This window comes from Protomyctophum bolini (assembly GCF_963924005.1).
Source record: "Protomyctophum bolini genome assembly, chromosome: 17".
NCBI lineage: Eukaryota > Metazoa > Chordata > Actinopteri > Myctophiformes > Myctophidae > Protomyctophum > Protomyctophum bolini.
The window spans coordinates 15773470-15791315 of NC_137878.1; the positions used below are offsets into that span (position 1 = coordinate 15773470).

Sequence of the window (17846 nt, forward strand, 5' to 3'; positions counted from 1 at the left end):
ATAGACTCCACCCCTGGCTGAGCAGTCAGCGAATCACAAGGTATTTAACACCCCAAGCAATCAGAGCTCTCTTCAGGCCATCAAGGCAGCTTCCCAACTACAGCATCTGCATAGATAAACACAAGTATGTTAATTCACATGTCACAGCAGAATGTGCACCTTCTGTGGGACTGAGAATCAACCTGTTACACATACCATACAGAAACAATACAATACAATGAACATGAATTGTAGAACAGCATATATTACTCTGACAGAGGCTGCTCTGTCACACTGTTAATTGGAGGTGTTTTAAGGGAATCTCATAAAACAATTACTGGATTAAGAATATATATAATATACCCAATGTTATGGTCCAGATTAAAGGCTAAATCTGTGACTGGAAGCGCACAAGTGCATTCTCGAATAATCCACAAGATGGCGCCTCAGGACAGTTTTAAATGAAGGGCTTGACGTTAGCATTATTTTCTCAAGTCAAAAGGGTGCATGTTCTTCTTACATCCTTTTATAAGGCAAAGCAAAATTAAAAAAAAAAAAATCTCCTGCATAGTCTACACATTTTAATAAGCTATTGTACTGTATGTAATAAGTAAAATCAGAACACCTAACTAACTGCACCAAAAAAGAATCAATCACACAGCCAGTGAAAAAGATCAACATTTTTCTGTTTATTATGTACATGTGTTCAGATAATGGTGGAGTCAAGTACGGAGGCATTAAAATTCTGACAAACTTGAGAGAAAAAAGACTGACAGATCTGGAGTACTTTCATCTCAGAAAGAACAAGAGAGGAAAACAATCATAGCTGTAGAAAGCAAATCTTGACTAAAAGACACCGTAAGAAAAGAAAACGTGCTTCAAATTTGAAAGACTGTAGAATATGTACACCTGCATCCTGACCATATTACCTTACGCTGTACATATTTCATGAAAGTAGACTCGTTGACATTACAAACGTTCCAAATCATTTCAGTAAAGAAAAAATACAAGGTTCATCTCCTCACAACTTCCTCCTGAATAAATAATATATAATTTCACACAAATACAAATTATTCAACTTCAAACGTTAAATGATAAAAAATAAAGATACACACACCCTTACGAATCACAAAAAATGTTTAGTAGTACCTCCAAAACAAACAGTGCATCATTTGTTATTACTTGGGGCATGACACCTTACTTTTTAATCCACTGGCCAAACTGGCTGATGGCTCCAAACATTTCAGCCACTTCATGTCTTTCAGTGAAATTGCTTTGTAAAAGCAAAAGGAGATTGGGTGGTCACCTCACCTGCCAGGGTGGCTGGCAGAGGAGATCAATGCATTTATATTTCCTCATACAATGTTGGAAATAGCTGATCTATGTGCTCATAATCACGTGTTGTGAGCTTGTACATGGGCCATTTTCAGCATGCGACTTCTGGTCGTACACTAAAGTATAAATCGGGCTAAACACAAAATATTTGCCAGCCATCGGCTCATGTTTAATTTCCCAACCCTTTCTGGCGTTCTCTGGCTGCCACCACCACAAATAAAACTATACCATAGTACTACTAAACAAGACATCTCATATTCTCCAAAACTAACTTTAAGCTGCCATAGTTATCAAAGGCCAGGTTGTAAATAGTTGTATCTGCCATTGTAAACATTACTAATGGCAAAACTAATGATGTTCATTCATATATGAAGGATAATGGGAAAACAACCCAACAAACTGCACTTAAAACTTAAACCTAACTGTTGAAGGTTGAATTAAATGACCAAATTTAAGACCCGATATAAACCTTTTGTCATAAAGTAAGGTACAAAAAAGTCAAGAAAAAACCCCCAGAAGAATCAAGTTATTTGGGCACGAGTGAGGGGATAAGACGTGTTCTCACAATTTATTTTGCAGATTGGTCACAAGAAAAAGCAACACGTTTACAGAGACAAATGGTAAGAGAGACTATGGGGGGGGGGGGGTGGAAATGTATAACAGAAATATATTTCACCCAAGAAACAAAAACCCAACGTGTTCAGAACATCACGTTTCTGTACAGCGTCGATCCTTTGCAATGAGAGGAGAGGACGAGTACACAGGTATTCAGTAAAGGTACATTGACTAATGATGGTGTACAATAGGGATGTCTGTCAGTTCCTCTGTATTGCATGCATACCGTTATTTCTGCTGAACCAAGGTGCTTCGGTGAACGCAGTGTGCACATCGCCGCCCGTGGCGAGGAACTTCACGAGGCTGCGCTTTGTTTGTGGCGATGGAACCTTGCACTCACTCACGCACGTACATGCGGACACATAGTATACACACATACATGCGCGCACGCACGCACACAAACAAACACACTCGCTTTAAAGACGGAGATGCCAAATCTCTTTCGCTCACACACACACGCATATCTCTTCTCCCCTCTACCCACTTTATTTTTTTTAAAGGAAAAAACAAAAAAATCCGTCCACACCTGTTCACCTTTCCCCAGAATCGGGGGAGAAATCATCTTCTTAAAATGCTTCTTTATAAAAGAAAAATAGATATTCATAGAACTGTACAAATTATCTATACAGCGAAAAGAGAGAAGGGGGTGGGACGTGGGGTGGGGTCACGGTAAGAAGGGAAGTTATCTCCAGAAATAAGATCATTCTGGCTCTAGCACCCATGTCCCTCCATGCCGCTAGCCGCATGCGTCACTGTTCTCCTGTCTGCCTCAGGAGATGCATCGCCCCCCTTGCTCCGCCTGCAAAAGCCATTTTTCCAGAGAGCAACAGGACACTGCAGTCTTTCATCTGTCATCCAGCCATCATCTCATCCATAAGCCCTCCCATATGCTCCTGTTCGGGCCCCAGTGAGGCGGCAGTACTTCCTGGTTGTGATGGGGTCTGTCCCGCCCCGGCGGTCGTTGTTTTCTTTTTTTTTTCAGAGGTACTACTAAGTTAACAAGTCCAATCCGCTCAGCGGGTTAATAGGAAGGTGATTCTGGGATGCTTCTCCGACAGGACTAGCTGTTCATTTCTCTAGGAGTCTCTCTCCCGTTTGTCTCCGTCTGTCTCCCTCAGCCGGAGTCCGAGTCACTTGTGTCGGAGGACGAGGAGGACGAGGACGATGAGGAAGAGTCTGACGAGGAGCTGCTGCCACTGAGGCGTGACGGCTTGGTGTGGGGCTCTATTGTCGGGGGCTTCTCTGCTGGGGAAAACACATGTACCAGTTATGTACTGTAACACATGTACAGTACCAGCTATGTCCCTATTCAAGGGCTGACATTTGGCGAAAATACTTTTAGATGGGATATTTCCAGGGAAGAGTTTTGGTGTAGAGGGGAAAAAATGAGGTAAGGGGGCCTAGTATAGACCGCTGGGGGACTCTAGACAACTAAGGGTTTAGGGCTTAAATTGTTATTGGCCCTCTCCATCTATATTAACTGCATTTACACACAGACACAAAATGAGAATTCAAAGAGATTGCTTCCCTAAATAATCTAGACTACATCCATGCAGCCCTACAGTCGAGACCCGAGACCCTATGGTCATGGGTCAAGTGCAGAGGCCTCATTTAAAACTAAGACATTGTTAAAGCCCATACTGTATTTGAAAGGAAGACTTTGGGGGGCTTACGTTTGGTTTTGGTAGGCTTCTTGCCAGAGTTGAGTTGCCCGCTGACGTCAATTAGCCTCTTCTCCAGTTCCAGTTGTTTCTCCAGAGCCAACTCCTCACGAGACTTCCCAGCTCCGCCCTTTTTACTTGCTACACACAGAATAGACGACATTAAAGCTCTGCTCTTCTTACTCACTATGGAGGAACTGGGATACATGGTTATCAAGCAAGAGAATGGTTGGCTACACAGAATGCCCCAGTGGTGCAATTCAGCAATGCTATTTCAAACGTAACTTATTGAGTAGCCCTTCGTTTATGTCAAATAAATGTATTAAAAGTGCTGCCAGATTAACCCCTTAAAACCTGAGGCTGATTCTACAAATTTTCTAAATCAGTAGCTCTCACAAAAGTTTTTTCAAAAATGTTCAAAAATAGCAGATAGATTTCAGCGATTTCATTCATGCGGTTAAGAGAGAAATAAAATCAGCTCCAACCCCTAACTCATCATCATCATATACTCGATTACTTGGCACAGAATCTGCACGTCCCCTCGCACATGTTTACATGCTAATGATATCTGCACGTCCCCTCGCACATGTTTACATGCTAATGCACATGTTTACATGCTAATGCTGCGGCGTCAAGGCTCACCGTAAGGCTTGCGGGGCTTCTTCCTCAGGCAGGTCATGACGTAGCGCTCCAGCTCACGCAGTGTCGAGGGTTTCAGCGTCTCAAAGTCGATCTCGATCTCCTCAGGGTTGGTGTCACGCAGCGACGGCTCCCGCGCCTGGATGATGTAGACGACGCGGCCCAGCTTCTCCCCCGGCAGCTTGTTGATGTCCAGGCTCAGCTGGCGCTTCTCATCGTACGACATGGGCACCGTCTCCTCCTCCTCGTCAGAGTCGTAGTGCGGCAGGAGGCTGCTGGGCGAGTTCTCCATGCCTCGCTGGTGCTGCATGTTGATGGTCAGACCGGCGCTGCCCTTTTTGGACCTGAAGAACGACGGAAGATTTGTTGTGAGATGGATTAGAAACGTGAAAAGAGAGCAACGACATCCACATCCCCAACCCAAGTTTGGGCAGGTGCTGGGTGGTGAACAATAGCCTATAAGGAAGAACAAAAAAAACACACTACCACAGTAACCACACTGAGGGCTCCAATGCAACAGATGCTTTTTAGTCCAATAAAAGTATCTGTGATCAGCACTGATCACTGATGTTTGTAGCACAAGCTTCTTCTTCAGTAATGGATTAGAAAAATGCCACGCTTCAAAATCAAACAAATAATCCTGCAATTCCACCAGCATCCACATGGGGTCACTACTCACTTCTTGTTGTTCTTCTTGCTGGGTCCCTTCTTGCTTGGCACTCCGGAACGCCCTGTGCTGCGGCTGCTCTTGGATTTGGGGGTCTTGGCCATCTTGGGGGCCTTGGGTGGTCTGACGGGTGGCGGCGGCGGTGGTGGTGGAGGCGGTGTCTCCTCCTCTATCCTCCGATGCTTCTCTTTATCTGGCTTCTTCTTTTTCTTCTTTTCCTTCTTCTCTTTCTTCTTCTTGGGCTTGACCATGGGACCCTGAGAGAGGGCCGTCAGCTGCTCGTGCACTGCCTTCAACTGAGAAGGGCAAAGGAGAAAAAGCAGAAATGAGAGAGAGAGATGACAACGTTAGTACACCAGGTCTGGAGATAAATTGATAAGAGTAGGGATGTTCAGCTCAGAAGATCAGTTGAATATGCTAAAACACACCTGACGGGTGTCAGTTTGTGTTGCTTCTCACGTTAGTGACCTTATAATTCAAGCTCATTTTAGTTGTTGCATTATTATCGATACTCAACTTTAACCCATTTTGGGCGGGAACCCCTTTTGGTGTTTTAAACATTATGTTATAATTTAGCTATTGAAAAATAGCGCACAATCGAGTGGTCTGCTATTTTTGAAAAATCGAAGAACGACTGACATAGAAACATAGCTTTTTCAGAAAACTGTCAGGATATAGAAGACATTTTTAGAATCTGATCTCAGGTCAGAATGGGTTAAGCATTTCCTCTGTGTTTGTGTCGTTTTTTATGCGTATGCACAGTACCTGCTCTTGCAGCTCCGCCAGACGGTTGGCTCTCTCCTCCTCGCTGTCGGAGCTCGGGCTGCTCTCGCTCTCCTCGCTCTCACTGCTGACGTCGCTCTCGGAGGACGAGGAAGAGGAGGATGAGGAAGAAGAGGAGCTGGGAGGTGCCCGAGGCTCATCTGGCATCTTCGCGAAGCAGAACTCAAACACGTCCTATAAAGAAATATGGAGAGGGAAGAGGGTTTAACGTCTTAAAAACACAGTGTAGAAACAAGCAACTTCAGGAAGGTGGAGAACACAAGCCAATTTCTCGATTGCCCTGAGAGTGGGAGGTCGGGTTTGGTCATATAAAAGACTATAAAAATGGCAGGATTTTTGGGACCGATCCCGATCACCGTTCCGTTCCCCCCGCCCCCCCCCCCCCCCGTCACAATTGGCCAATACCGATCTTGTGCGCAAGAAATTTTTAATATTTATATACAGAGTTGCAATGGCAATTTACAATAATTCTCTAAAGCCGCCACAGTTGAACCTGGTAAAACGGGGATGATTGTTGGCAAAGAGAAGGTGTAATAGAAGTACAGTGAATGCTCACCTGTAGTTTTCTGGCCATGGCGACCACATCGTGGTCCGGGGGGTTGTACTTGTAGCAGTTGGAGAACATTAGTCTGATGTCGGCAGAGAACTGCTGAGCCTCGCGGTACTCCCGACTGTCCATCTTCTTCTGTAGATGGGAAGAGAGAAATGCGATTCAGCTCGATTGCAATGTGGCTGACAACACTTAAAATGCTATGGCTACTCCAGTTGGAATGGTCCAATGGAATAACAATGCCTCAAGCCTAATTTATACTTTGTGCTACACTACGTACCTTGATGCTGCTGAGATCCATGGGCTGTTTGATGATGTCGTGGTAGTCATGGAGGCCCAGCGTGGAGGCATCGACAGGCTTGTAGAAGGGCCAGGCGTACGCTGCGTGTTTCTTGGAGAGCAGGTCCTTCAGAACGCCATTACAATAGCGCAGCTGGGGGCTGAGCTTGCTTTTACGCACTGGCTGGGGCAGCATCGAGTCTGGCAAGTCCTTCTTGGGGGGCTTAATGGGCCGCCCACTGACGCCCCTCCGGGCCCCCGCACCCGTTTTGCCTCCAATCATTCCTCCTACACCACCTCCTCGGCCCATGCTCATTGCCATGCCCTGGTTGAGCCCCAGGGCCTGACTCAGACCCAGGCTGGAGCTGTGGTCCACCCCCAGGGACGTGAGGGTGAGCGGGGAATCATGACCAACGCCCATCCCGAGGCCGATGCCTCCCACACCCATGGTGCCCATTATGGGCATGGCCATGGTGGTGGGGGTGGTGGTGTCTGCTTTCCGCTTCACACCCTTTTTCTGTCAAGAGAGGACAGAGAATATAAGGATGAATGAAATGATCGATAAGACTCATCAAAATACTCAACGCTGAACTGATCTCTAGAGAACCTGACTAAGCACCAGCACCACTTGGGCTTGATTTTATTTTATTTAAGGGAGGTAAACCACAGAAGCCCTATGATTGCAGAGATGAGTCGAGGACAAAAATCGAGAACAAAAATCTAATGGCATTTGATCTTTCGCATGTGAGGAAAAATACACAAAGATAAAGGGGTTTGTGGTTCCAGTATTGCGTGGGTAAAAAAAACCTGCACTAATATAGGCAGTGTTACTGGGCTTAGTTGACTCACACCAAGGTCATCCTTAAATGTATGATGCTGGTATTATTTACAAGCATCCCCCCCACCAAATGTTGCAAACGCTCATTGTTAATCTTATCGGTCTTACCTTGGCTGTAGGCTGTGTGGGCGGTAGTCCCATTACATTGGGCGTGCTGTGTGCTGTGGGCAGGGAGAGCAGGCTCTTGGACAAGAGTGTCTGTGGGGGAGTGGAGAGGAGCGACTCGGGGGTCTCTGGGGTGGGAGGTGAATAGGCCGACTGGGAGACAGCTGGAACCTGGTGTGCCGTCGTTACTCCTCCTGAAACTGGAGGACAGGTCATATTTCAACATGAGTGGTTCCATGATTCAATGACAGTGCAGGCTTTTGAAGCATGTCCATGCATGCGTATTTATGCCTGTGACCAATGACCATACCACATGTGCACGTGTCCCATTGATTTGGCAATATGACGAGAACGCACATGCAGAAAACACAGCAGGCGATATCTTAAAATCACACCCGTGTGAAGTGAGTGGTGCAACTCCGTGTGGGGGGGGGGGGTTCCAGACCCACATGAACGCACCCAGGGTGCCGGCCCGATTCCGGTGAGCCGCTTCGCGTCCGAATCGGTTGAGAAATGACCGAGTTACCGTGTGGGGGTCCCTCTACTGTACTGTACTGTCACTGTACTGTACTGTACTGTACTGTACGGGCACACCCGAAATCATCATATATACACTTATACAGGCCAGGCACCCAGCCAGGCACCCACACACATAGCTCCGTAAGGGAGTTGTTGCACCACTCAAAAAGAGAGAATGTGTGTAGTTCTCACCTGCAGCTCCCCGGCCCTTTCTGCCAGGCTTGCCCGGTTTGCCTCGTGGCGGGGGAGGAGGCAGTTCCAGTTCCTCCTGGGGCATCTGTGCAACCTTCTGCAAGAAGGCTTTCTCCAGTGACTGGGCCATTAGCACAATGTCATCTGTAGGCTACACAGTAGAGAAAGATGGGACAAAAAGCTTTATATGCTGAAAATCAAGTACATTTTAAACGGTTAAAGTAAAACACAAACAAACTGCATCTCCTGTAGTTAATAATTTTGCAATACGGCCAATTCGCTTTTGTTGCATATCAAGTATCAATCTGTTACTAGTCGCTGACCATGAAACACACAGAGAACACATTCTCACCTTGTTGTAAATGTAGCAATTGGTGAACATTGTATTGAAGTCCTGCATGCACTCACTGGCGCTGCGGTAATAGTTATTTTCAAGCCTCTTCTTAATGGTTCCCATGTCCATAGGTTGCTTGATGATCTTATGATAGTCCTAAAGGGAACAGAAATGTGTTTCCTTTAATTCTCTTTATTGAGAAAGTGGAGAGAACACGGAGGAGACAGTAAAGAAGAGGTTCTGGCGTTTTTCATCAACCAGTCAAAAAAAACGAAAAACTAAATGATTTTTGAAGTTTCATATGACATATGATAGAACAATGCATGTTAACTCTTACTAATTGTTGTACTTCATGCAACTACATTTCTCGGACCAAACACATGCACCCAATTTCTCTCCTAAATAATTTGGACAGACTAAGAGATGGGTACAGTAAAATTATGTTAGCCTCAATTTATGTTTCTCGTTCACTTGAGCTGTGCCACTCCCATGGGCAGGTACAGGTAAGTGACGAACGCACAAATAAATTATTCTATTATATAATAGCCTTGATTTGGGGTTTGTAGCATTGACACTCACTGGCAGGCTGAGCTTGGTAGCATCTACAGGTTCATGGAAAGGCCAGGCAAAGTGGTGTCTCCATAGTGATTTGAGCAGAGCCTTCTGCAGGAACTGGAGTTGGTTCGTCATGCGGGCCTGGCGGTTGGGGTCCTTCACCGGAGGCTGGGGGGGTCCTGTGTGGGCAGTGTGGCCCAGCGGAGGCAACCCCGAGCTCTCAAATCCCTCATACAACAGTGAGGGTTTGCGGATGCGTTTCCCAGCTGCGCCGGAACCCTGGTCCATGGCGGTGACTCCTGTTATCTCCACCCCGACTAGGGACCTGAGGACAGAGAGGAGTGTTGCCATTCAGTGTCAGAATGATCCGAATATAGATATACCACTATGGGCCCTGGTTGCTAAATAGGTAAAAGTTTAGCAGTTTCCTACTGGGCATATTCATGATACAAATGCTGTGATATTTATGTAAAGTGCATTCATTGAATTGTATTCATGCATTATTGTTCATAGAAACCATGAAGCAACAAAATAGTTATTATACATATTTGAGTACTGCACTGCAGAGGACAAAGTCATGCAATATCAGGGCTACAAAAATCATTTGTTGGGACTATCCATTAACCTTTTTTGTAAAATCACCAAGCTGCAGTGCAAAAACATAGTGCTTTGTGACCGTCAGGGCACACCAGCTTTTTCTTCTTCTTCAAGCTATAAATATAAACATCTGCTCAACTAAAAATGCATTTACAAAAGGCTATTTTAGATTCATCATATCTTTTAGCAGCAGTAATATTTTATGCTTCACCCCACGGAACATGATGGAAATATGTCATGTGACTACATTATGTCACCCTGCAAGTTATAATATCGTCAGATTTACACACAGAAGTCTTTTCTCCAACATAATCAAGCCATTAAATATTTTGTACACTAGCTGGATCAACAACCACAAAACAGAAAACACTTAACGTCCCAGTTAAGTAAACTAATTTGTACATAAGGATCACAAAATGATGTGGTCAACCATCATTTTCTGATCTGTATAGAGGGTATGTGCAATTGCGCATGCATAGTCAGTGGCAAAGTGAGCAGCAAAGTGAGTTTAACATAATTTAATGCAATCAGATAGGACTTCTCTGTTTGGATGTATGGGCTCAAGGCCATATTTGTTTTGCCACTCAGTATGCGTTCCCACATAACTAATGATGTCCCACGCTTCTTCTATATGTACATTGTACAAATTAGTTGACTCAATTTAGTGCCTTCTGCCTGATACAGTGGATAACTAGCAAAAAAACTTCACCAAAGTCACCACAAGCCAATACTATCATACAACAAGGCACACATAGCTTAACATAGTCTACATCAGCCTGAGTTATGATGCTTCAGAGCTTGCAGAAAGATGCCAAATCAGCACTCTGAAACTATGGATTGAGCATGAACGCTGTCAAACTCATACACACACACACACACATGTCTATGGCAAATGCTGAAACTCCACCCACACTTCCTAGACAGTGAAACTGCTTTCCCAAAGGATTGTGGGTGTGGTTTCGGCTGTCATGAATGAATGGAACATTCAGGAAGAAATGTCCGTAACATAGTTTGGCCGACAATCTTAAGTCCATATGTCTGCTGACAAAGCTTCTTTACTAGCCAACTGCTTAAGACGTGCCTAATGTTTCCCGGTCCTGCTACATCATTCATGATACTCATCTGAAATGAGACAGGAGTAACATGAGCCACCATCCAAATGCTGGTAAATTTCAACCATCGCTTTTCCTCTACAACAGGTAATCAACGATCATTTGTAGGTACAACTACTTTATTCTAAAGATCCAAATGACTGGTAAAATAATCGCAAAATTAGAACACCAGGTTGCATAGGGCACTAGCATTACAGCCTGAAAACCTTCACCGGCGACTCGGAGCAACAAGCAGTTTGCCCTGTTGCATCATAATAACATCATGACCTGGTTGTTCCGGTTGCCTTGTCGTGTGTACTAATACGCCAACACACTGAACTCCCGCTGGGACTAAGCCCTTTTGAAAGCAGCCACCTTTTTGATGGGTGATTGTGTGTGGAACTGTGGATACTGACAATGACTGAACAACACAAGGGGAAAGAACAAACTACAGCCTCACGTTCTGGGGTCAATATTACTAGACAGAATAGCTAAGCACCTGTTGACAGTTGACGGTCTTATCTAATGTTTTGGTTGTAACTTTTAGCAATAGCTACAACTATTGAAGGCGGGTGGTAATAATGGCCCCATTTGTCTCTGTAGCTTAGCTTGTAATGTACATGATAACTACTACTGTTGTCCTACTGTAAGTTAACTTTGTTGTGCATTCGGTTGTTACCACAGCAACACTGTCCCTTAACACCACCTCTAAAAAAACCTGTGCCAGTGGGGCAACAAATACCACTTTGCTGGCTCTTTTAACGGTCTCTAGTAACAGCTAATAAGCCTGAAGGCTGGTGTAACCATGGAGATAGGACCCTGCCCTCTACCAACACAAGGAGGAAGGAACTGTATTCAATGTACCACCAATCATTAACAGTACAGAGGACCACTAGTGTTGACTACACTAACATAACATTTAAATTCATAAATAGCATTGGGGGGGGTGTTATCTAATGCTCTTACAAACACCATTTTAACGTTTCAATGTCCAGCTCAAACAGGATAGACAAACACTGGTAGTTTGAACAATTTAACATATTACTTTCTTTTTATAGGTTTTTAAACTAACTAGCCGTTTCTATAATATCCGATCCATCTGTCCCAACTCATTTTAACACCACCACTGCAACCCAATGCGGACCATAAAACCGTCCTGCTATGCTACTGTGGCAGACTTAATTTCTATTCACTTGTATCATGTAAACAAATACATTGTCATATGCAAGAAAAATATATGCAAGAAAAAACATTTGCATCCGGTAAATTAATGTGTACGGTGACGGTCATAAAAAGTGAGTGGGCACACCGCCCAGTCCATCATCAACCCATAGAACATTATGAACTCACCATAACCTGGGTCCACTGGCCTACTGACATGAGGAAACAAAACAAGAGTCCCCTGCCCCTGGGTACCTGGTAGATCACAGGGTCATCCAGTAGTGTAGATGTAAACAAACACTGGAGGTAATGATTTTCCTATGCAGGCGAGTTGCAAACCAGTGTCCTTAAACAAATGCATTATTTATACTGAACCCTTTAAATGCCACGAGGAATCATGGACGGGTTGCTGCAAGTAGGAGTCAGATCTTACAGTGCTTGCGTCAGACAGTGCAGAGGGGGCAAGGGGCCTTGTGGGAGTATCAGGAACTTCTACTGAAAGCAGTCTCCAGGTCACTCTACCACAAACTAGTATCCCAAATATAAAATCAGTGCTATATAGTTGATCTAGGGACCAACAGTTTATGTATATATACATAGTGGTTCAAACTGCTGAATTTTAAACACCATGTTGGCATACAAAAATTGTACCAAATGTACATATGATTAGTTTAAAAATTACATCAAAACTCATTGTTTACTCATTGCCATTAGATGTATATACATTTTAAATGACACAACTTTTGGAAACACGTTGGAAGTGTATGATACTTTATTATTATAAAAAACATTCAAATACATAACATAATACTGATAATTCCTACAAATAAGAATTTAAAAAATAAAATACAAAACTGTACAAAAAAAATTGGGTAATGGAACATTAATGACCAAGGAATATTGGTTACCAAGTTTGGGGGGTCTACATGAAATGAAATAGTTCAAAGCACGGGGCAGTAGTTCTAGTATCCAAGCAACAGCCCGAAAGCCGAAACTCTCCAATATGCTAAGCCTAACTTGTAATCTCTAAAGGCGCGCGTGTACACTTGGAAATGTAACCCACTGTTCAATATTCTTAGTATCCGGGTTTAGCGCCATTCTTTACGCATGGTCACATTAGACTTGGAACGCAAACAAAGTATGCCAACATTCCAAAAAGTCAAGACACGTGCACCACAGTAACAACTGACACCGTCACCGGGTTTGATCATCACAGCCACTGACTGACCATCGCATGGCTACAATAACAACCCTGATTATGATCAACAAAAAAGGAGAAACACAGGTCTGCAAAGCAAGTCTGCAAACTCAAACCAGATACTTGAAATGCTGCGCTCTCTCCACCCAGCAGACATTGCTGTATTGTGGTAATTTGACAACTACATACCAATAGACCTCCAACACAAAAACTGCAACGAAGTGTACTTTACTTGCCTTGCAAGCTTTCTCAAGAGTCACCGACAGAAAATAAACACTGTCGGCCTCCCAGAAACCAGCCGAACGGCTTCTGCGACACCCTGGGACACTGTGGGGAAGCAGGCAAGCAGCTAATATGCTAGCTAACGTAGCCGCGCTAACACACACTAGGCAGTGGCAGACAGAGCGGGGCCAAGCGCAGAGGAGCTGCGAAGATGGCGCCGGTATGAAGCCAACGATAACAGTCGCAGCTATCCAAACATCACACAAACAGCCCGCGAGCGCTTCGGACCAAGCGGCGACTTGATATAGATCTCTCCGTGGTGAAAAATAATGTCCGGTTGGCGGTTCTGTATTCCAAGCCCAAGTATTGCCACAAAGACAAGAAGTTGCACAAAATAACAATTTATGGCCCAAAGTGCAAGGAACATCATAATAATATCCGCTCCGATGGAAAGCCGAGAGTCAATTTTACCGGTAGGTACCTGTCAAGGGGCGGGTTTAGAGCCATATCCATCAGGATGGATCCGGATTCTGTTTTTAGATTGACCGTATATCGGGATCCGACTCTGTTGGTCCGTGTTCTCCCGTCCCCTCCACCACGAAATTCTACACACTGCTTCAGTGAAATGGCGAAGATGCGACTACACCCGTCGTTATATAGAGCTGCCATTCACTCTATTGGATAGTCTACTGGAGAATGTCTACGCCCACGAGTTTTCTATTCGCCGCTTGCGACGTCGCTCAAAGTCACCACACCCCTAGCTAACGAGGTCTCGCCGACAACCATTCGGGCCAACCTATTCGCACATTATCGCTGTCCATCAAGGCGATTTCACAACGCCATTGGCCCACAACGACCTGTGTTGCTGAAATCTCGCTTCTGATTGGTCGCTGAACATAAAGCTCTACTAAATGCGCCAAGGAGGATGCCGCCCTCCTCCTTATCATCTTACATTACGTCAACGTGGGCAAAGCAAGGACGCTCATTGGCGTGCGACACTCAAACGCGGGCTTCTAGTGTAAATACAGCGAAGCCCATTGGCCCTTCCGCCGAGTCACGCGTATCCGTCCCAAGCCAAAACCTCCCCCACAGACTCTTCTTTCAACAAGAGGATCTGCATTTCTCTCTGCCAGAATTGGTGCAAAGCCGCCATCTTAAAAGCACAATGTGACTACTTGTGAATACCAAATTTCATACTTTAAAAGCGATTATAGTGATCAACGACAATTTAAATGCAGGATTCTCCAGACGAAACACTTTTAAACTACGAAAATGTAAAACAATCGCCCAAAACACAATAAAACCTCCTTTTTGAGTGATTACACAATCAAGGCCTTGCTAGTGTTTCAGACAACCAATACTACACTAAAACAAATCCAACTATGTGAAGAGTGAAGACAAGACACAGATACTCATCCATTCACCTGGCTAAAACTAAACTAAACAGTATAGAGGCTTCACAAACTTAAAATAAACTACTACAGGAACTTGCCCTCCACTGAATGACACAGCAGTTTTCTCCTATTTGACTTCACTGACCTCACAATAATTGTATTTAGAATTAAAACGGCTTCTGCCCCAACTATAGTTAAAATCCAATCTAGCTATAAAATATAAATGTGAAATCGACCAAATTGAGGCCTTGATAACACATGAATTAAGAAAGCCACACCCTCTAAAGTCTAAAGATTCAGAGGGGTAAAACACATTTTCCAATTTCCATGAACTGATGCTCGTCCCAATTAATAAAACGCGCAAATTACAAAAAAACAGTCTTAAAGCATGTCCTAAGCTCTCAACAGATTCGACGACAGGACAAAATGGTTACCTAACCACAGGCACCCATCCCCCACACCAAGGTTACAGGTTTCCTACAATGTCACTCGAATAAATAATGGATAATAGCAATAAATCCTTAAATAAAAAACAACTATGATTGTACTCGATAATGTAAAGCATTGAAAACACATGCAAGAGGATTACACTTAAAAAGAAAATAAGTTAAATGTTTCTGGAAGAAAGAAAAATATCAAAATACGACATAAAAACATTAGGAATAAAATACATATAATTAAGTCTTGGTTTGTTAAAAAAAATCCAAAAATGCTGCGAAAGTTTTCATCAAATAATCTTCTTGTCTTCCACCTCGATACTTTTTAACCAACACATTTCTCTCAAACATGTCCGCCTTCTTTCCCATTCATGGCCGGGGTGGGGGAGGGGAGTCATGTGACAAAAGAAGTCCCTTGGCTTATGTTCCGTCGTACGGGCGGTGCTGCGCGCACGAAGCTAGCTGATCTACAAGCCCACAAAGCGTAGCATCCGCGACTCTTTGTGAGCTTGTAGATCGACTATCCAAATGCGCGCAGCACCGTCAAAGTACGAAGTACAATCCGGGCTTTAAAAAGCAATATTTGTCCAAAGTTGCACACGTGGCAATTCCACAAAAAAGGCAGCGTATATCCACGGCTCGCCACGATATCCTCACAATGTCTAGCAAGTTATAATATAAAGTGGAAACTGTGTTGATATTAAGAGATAAAGTTGATACAATTCCCAACAAAGACCATACTTTCTGATGGATTAATACGACTCCCTCCGATTGGCCGTGCCTGATCACGTGATGCTCTGTCCTCTAGATTCAGTTTTACCGATTTGGATATTTTACGACTATGATCTCATGTAATCCATCCATACACGACCCCCAGTCTGCCCTGAAATTGTTTAGTATCTCTGCCTTTTCAAGAAATGTTTAAAGAATGTCTCCCTCGGGCGAGATTTGCTGACGAGCTCCACTGGTTTTCCAAGTTGTGTAAGCAAAGCGAGCCTGTGCGCATGCGTTCTAACCACGAAGACGCACGGATTTGCGGGGGAGGGGTGGGGAGGCAGCAGTCAGCAGACGAGTCACTGATCTCAGAACAGTTTTGTTTCCCCCTCACTCGCACCATAATGGGGCCGATGAATAATGGTTTGTTTTCCTGGAAGGGGTGGGGTCCGCGCTATTTAACTCTCAAAAAGAGCATTTGATTTCTGCGTCAGCGCGTGTGTTTTTTGACTATGTTATCTCTTACTAACTTACTCTATGGCTCTGGACTGGTTATCTCCATTTTCGCCAGTGACAAGTTAAGAGGCAGAGATATAGCCTAATGAATGTATATGAATTGCTGTTACTTAATATTAAAATAATAATAACTTTAAAAAAAACCCATTTAAACCTTTTAATAGACCTTCCAGTTGATAATGCTCATACCTCAGGGCAAAAGTAATGCTATTTTATTTACATGACATTTTAGTCATTATTCAAGAACACCTACTGTACTGTAGCATGGCACCTGTCACTTTTTAGATGCATGGTCTCGTTAACCAACACTGTATGTGAGGCCAGGTCTACTAGCTTTCATACAACATTTAAGCTACTAATTAATTAGTATCAAGATGGTCAAGACCACTGCATGGTCTAATGCAGCTCAAAAAACAATAATCTATTCATCAGAAGTCTCACATAATGTTTGGAGAGTGTTTAAAAGCTATATGAGGAACTGACTGAGCATGTGACATTCCATTTAAAGGATGTCCTCTAAACAAGGCCACACTGCAGCTCTCCCTAGTCTACACTGGGCCAACTTCAACTGTACAGCACTAGCATTGTGTAAACGTGACAGAAATCCCACAGCTATATGGTAATATTTGACCCAGAGTAACATGCAATTGGTCTATTCTAGATCTAAAGTGCTTGATGTGACCAAAATCTTCTTAAAGTATTCTTTATTTATTTTACTTTTATTAGCAGCTGATAACATAACATTTGATCATGAATAATTGTACCCACACACATCAACACTGCATACATTTTTTTTTGGACAATATTTGGAACTGTACTGTACTACTAGCTAGGGGGGGTGTTGAAGAGGTTGCGTCAGAGTATTGTTCTCTGACTCAAGTCATCAGCAGACCTCTCTCTCACCAGTATCAGTACCTTTCAGTCTACCTCTCTCACACTACTGTCTCTCCTTTTGTCCTCTCTTTAATTCCATTTTCTTGCTCCACCCACCCACCTCTTGCTCAGCCCTGTATCATCATGGTGATCTGGCCAGCTTGGGAATAAAAGTGGTTGTCAAGGAAGCGCTCTCTTGACTCCTTCACAATAGTCCAATCTACAGATACACAATGCCTGAGAGTTTGACAAACCAAAAGTGTGCTCAATGTTGATACATTGATTCTAGAATCAAGGCAATCTTTTTAGGCTATAAATTACAAGGCTCCCTTGTAAAACAGAATCCTGATCTCAATGGGATTTACCTGTATAAAATGACCCCAGACCTAGCCTCTCTGCACAGATGTGTTCAAATGTCATAGCATCAACATGGTCTTCTCTTGTCTTTATTCTTATGGGTATATGTGTCACTTTTTCATATGTATGGCTCTGCCTCACTCCAGCCATGCACTCACTTATGGCTGGCATAGTCTTCCAGTAACAATAAGAGATCACGTGACAACTGTGAAGGCTACTTTTATTAAACATGGTA

The 17846-nt window shown here is 43.7% G+C and overlaps 1 protein-coding gene across 1 annotated transcript; it reads right to left on the minus strand.

The window, feature by feature from the left end:
* Positions 1-648: 648 nt before the first annotated feature.
* Positions 649-16137, minus strand: brd2a (bromodomain containing 2a). The gene is made up of 12 exons (XM_080788272.1): positions 13802-16137; positions 9076-9376; positions 8515-8652; positions 8163-8313; positions 7455-7651; positions 6510-7025; positions 6236-6364; positions 5662-5853; positions 4909-5192; positions 4233-4573; positions 3603-3731; positions 649-3171 (listed from the first exon to the last, which is right to left on the minus strand). Exons 1-12 carry the CDS (start codon positions 13987-13989, stop codon positions 3044-3046), a joined length of 2694 nt encoding a protein of 897 aa, XP_080644398.1. The 5' UTR covers positions 13990-16137; the 3' UTR covers positions 649-3043.
* Positions 16138-17846: the final 1709 nt, after the last annotated feature.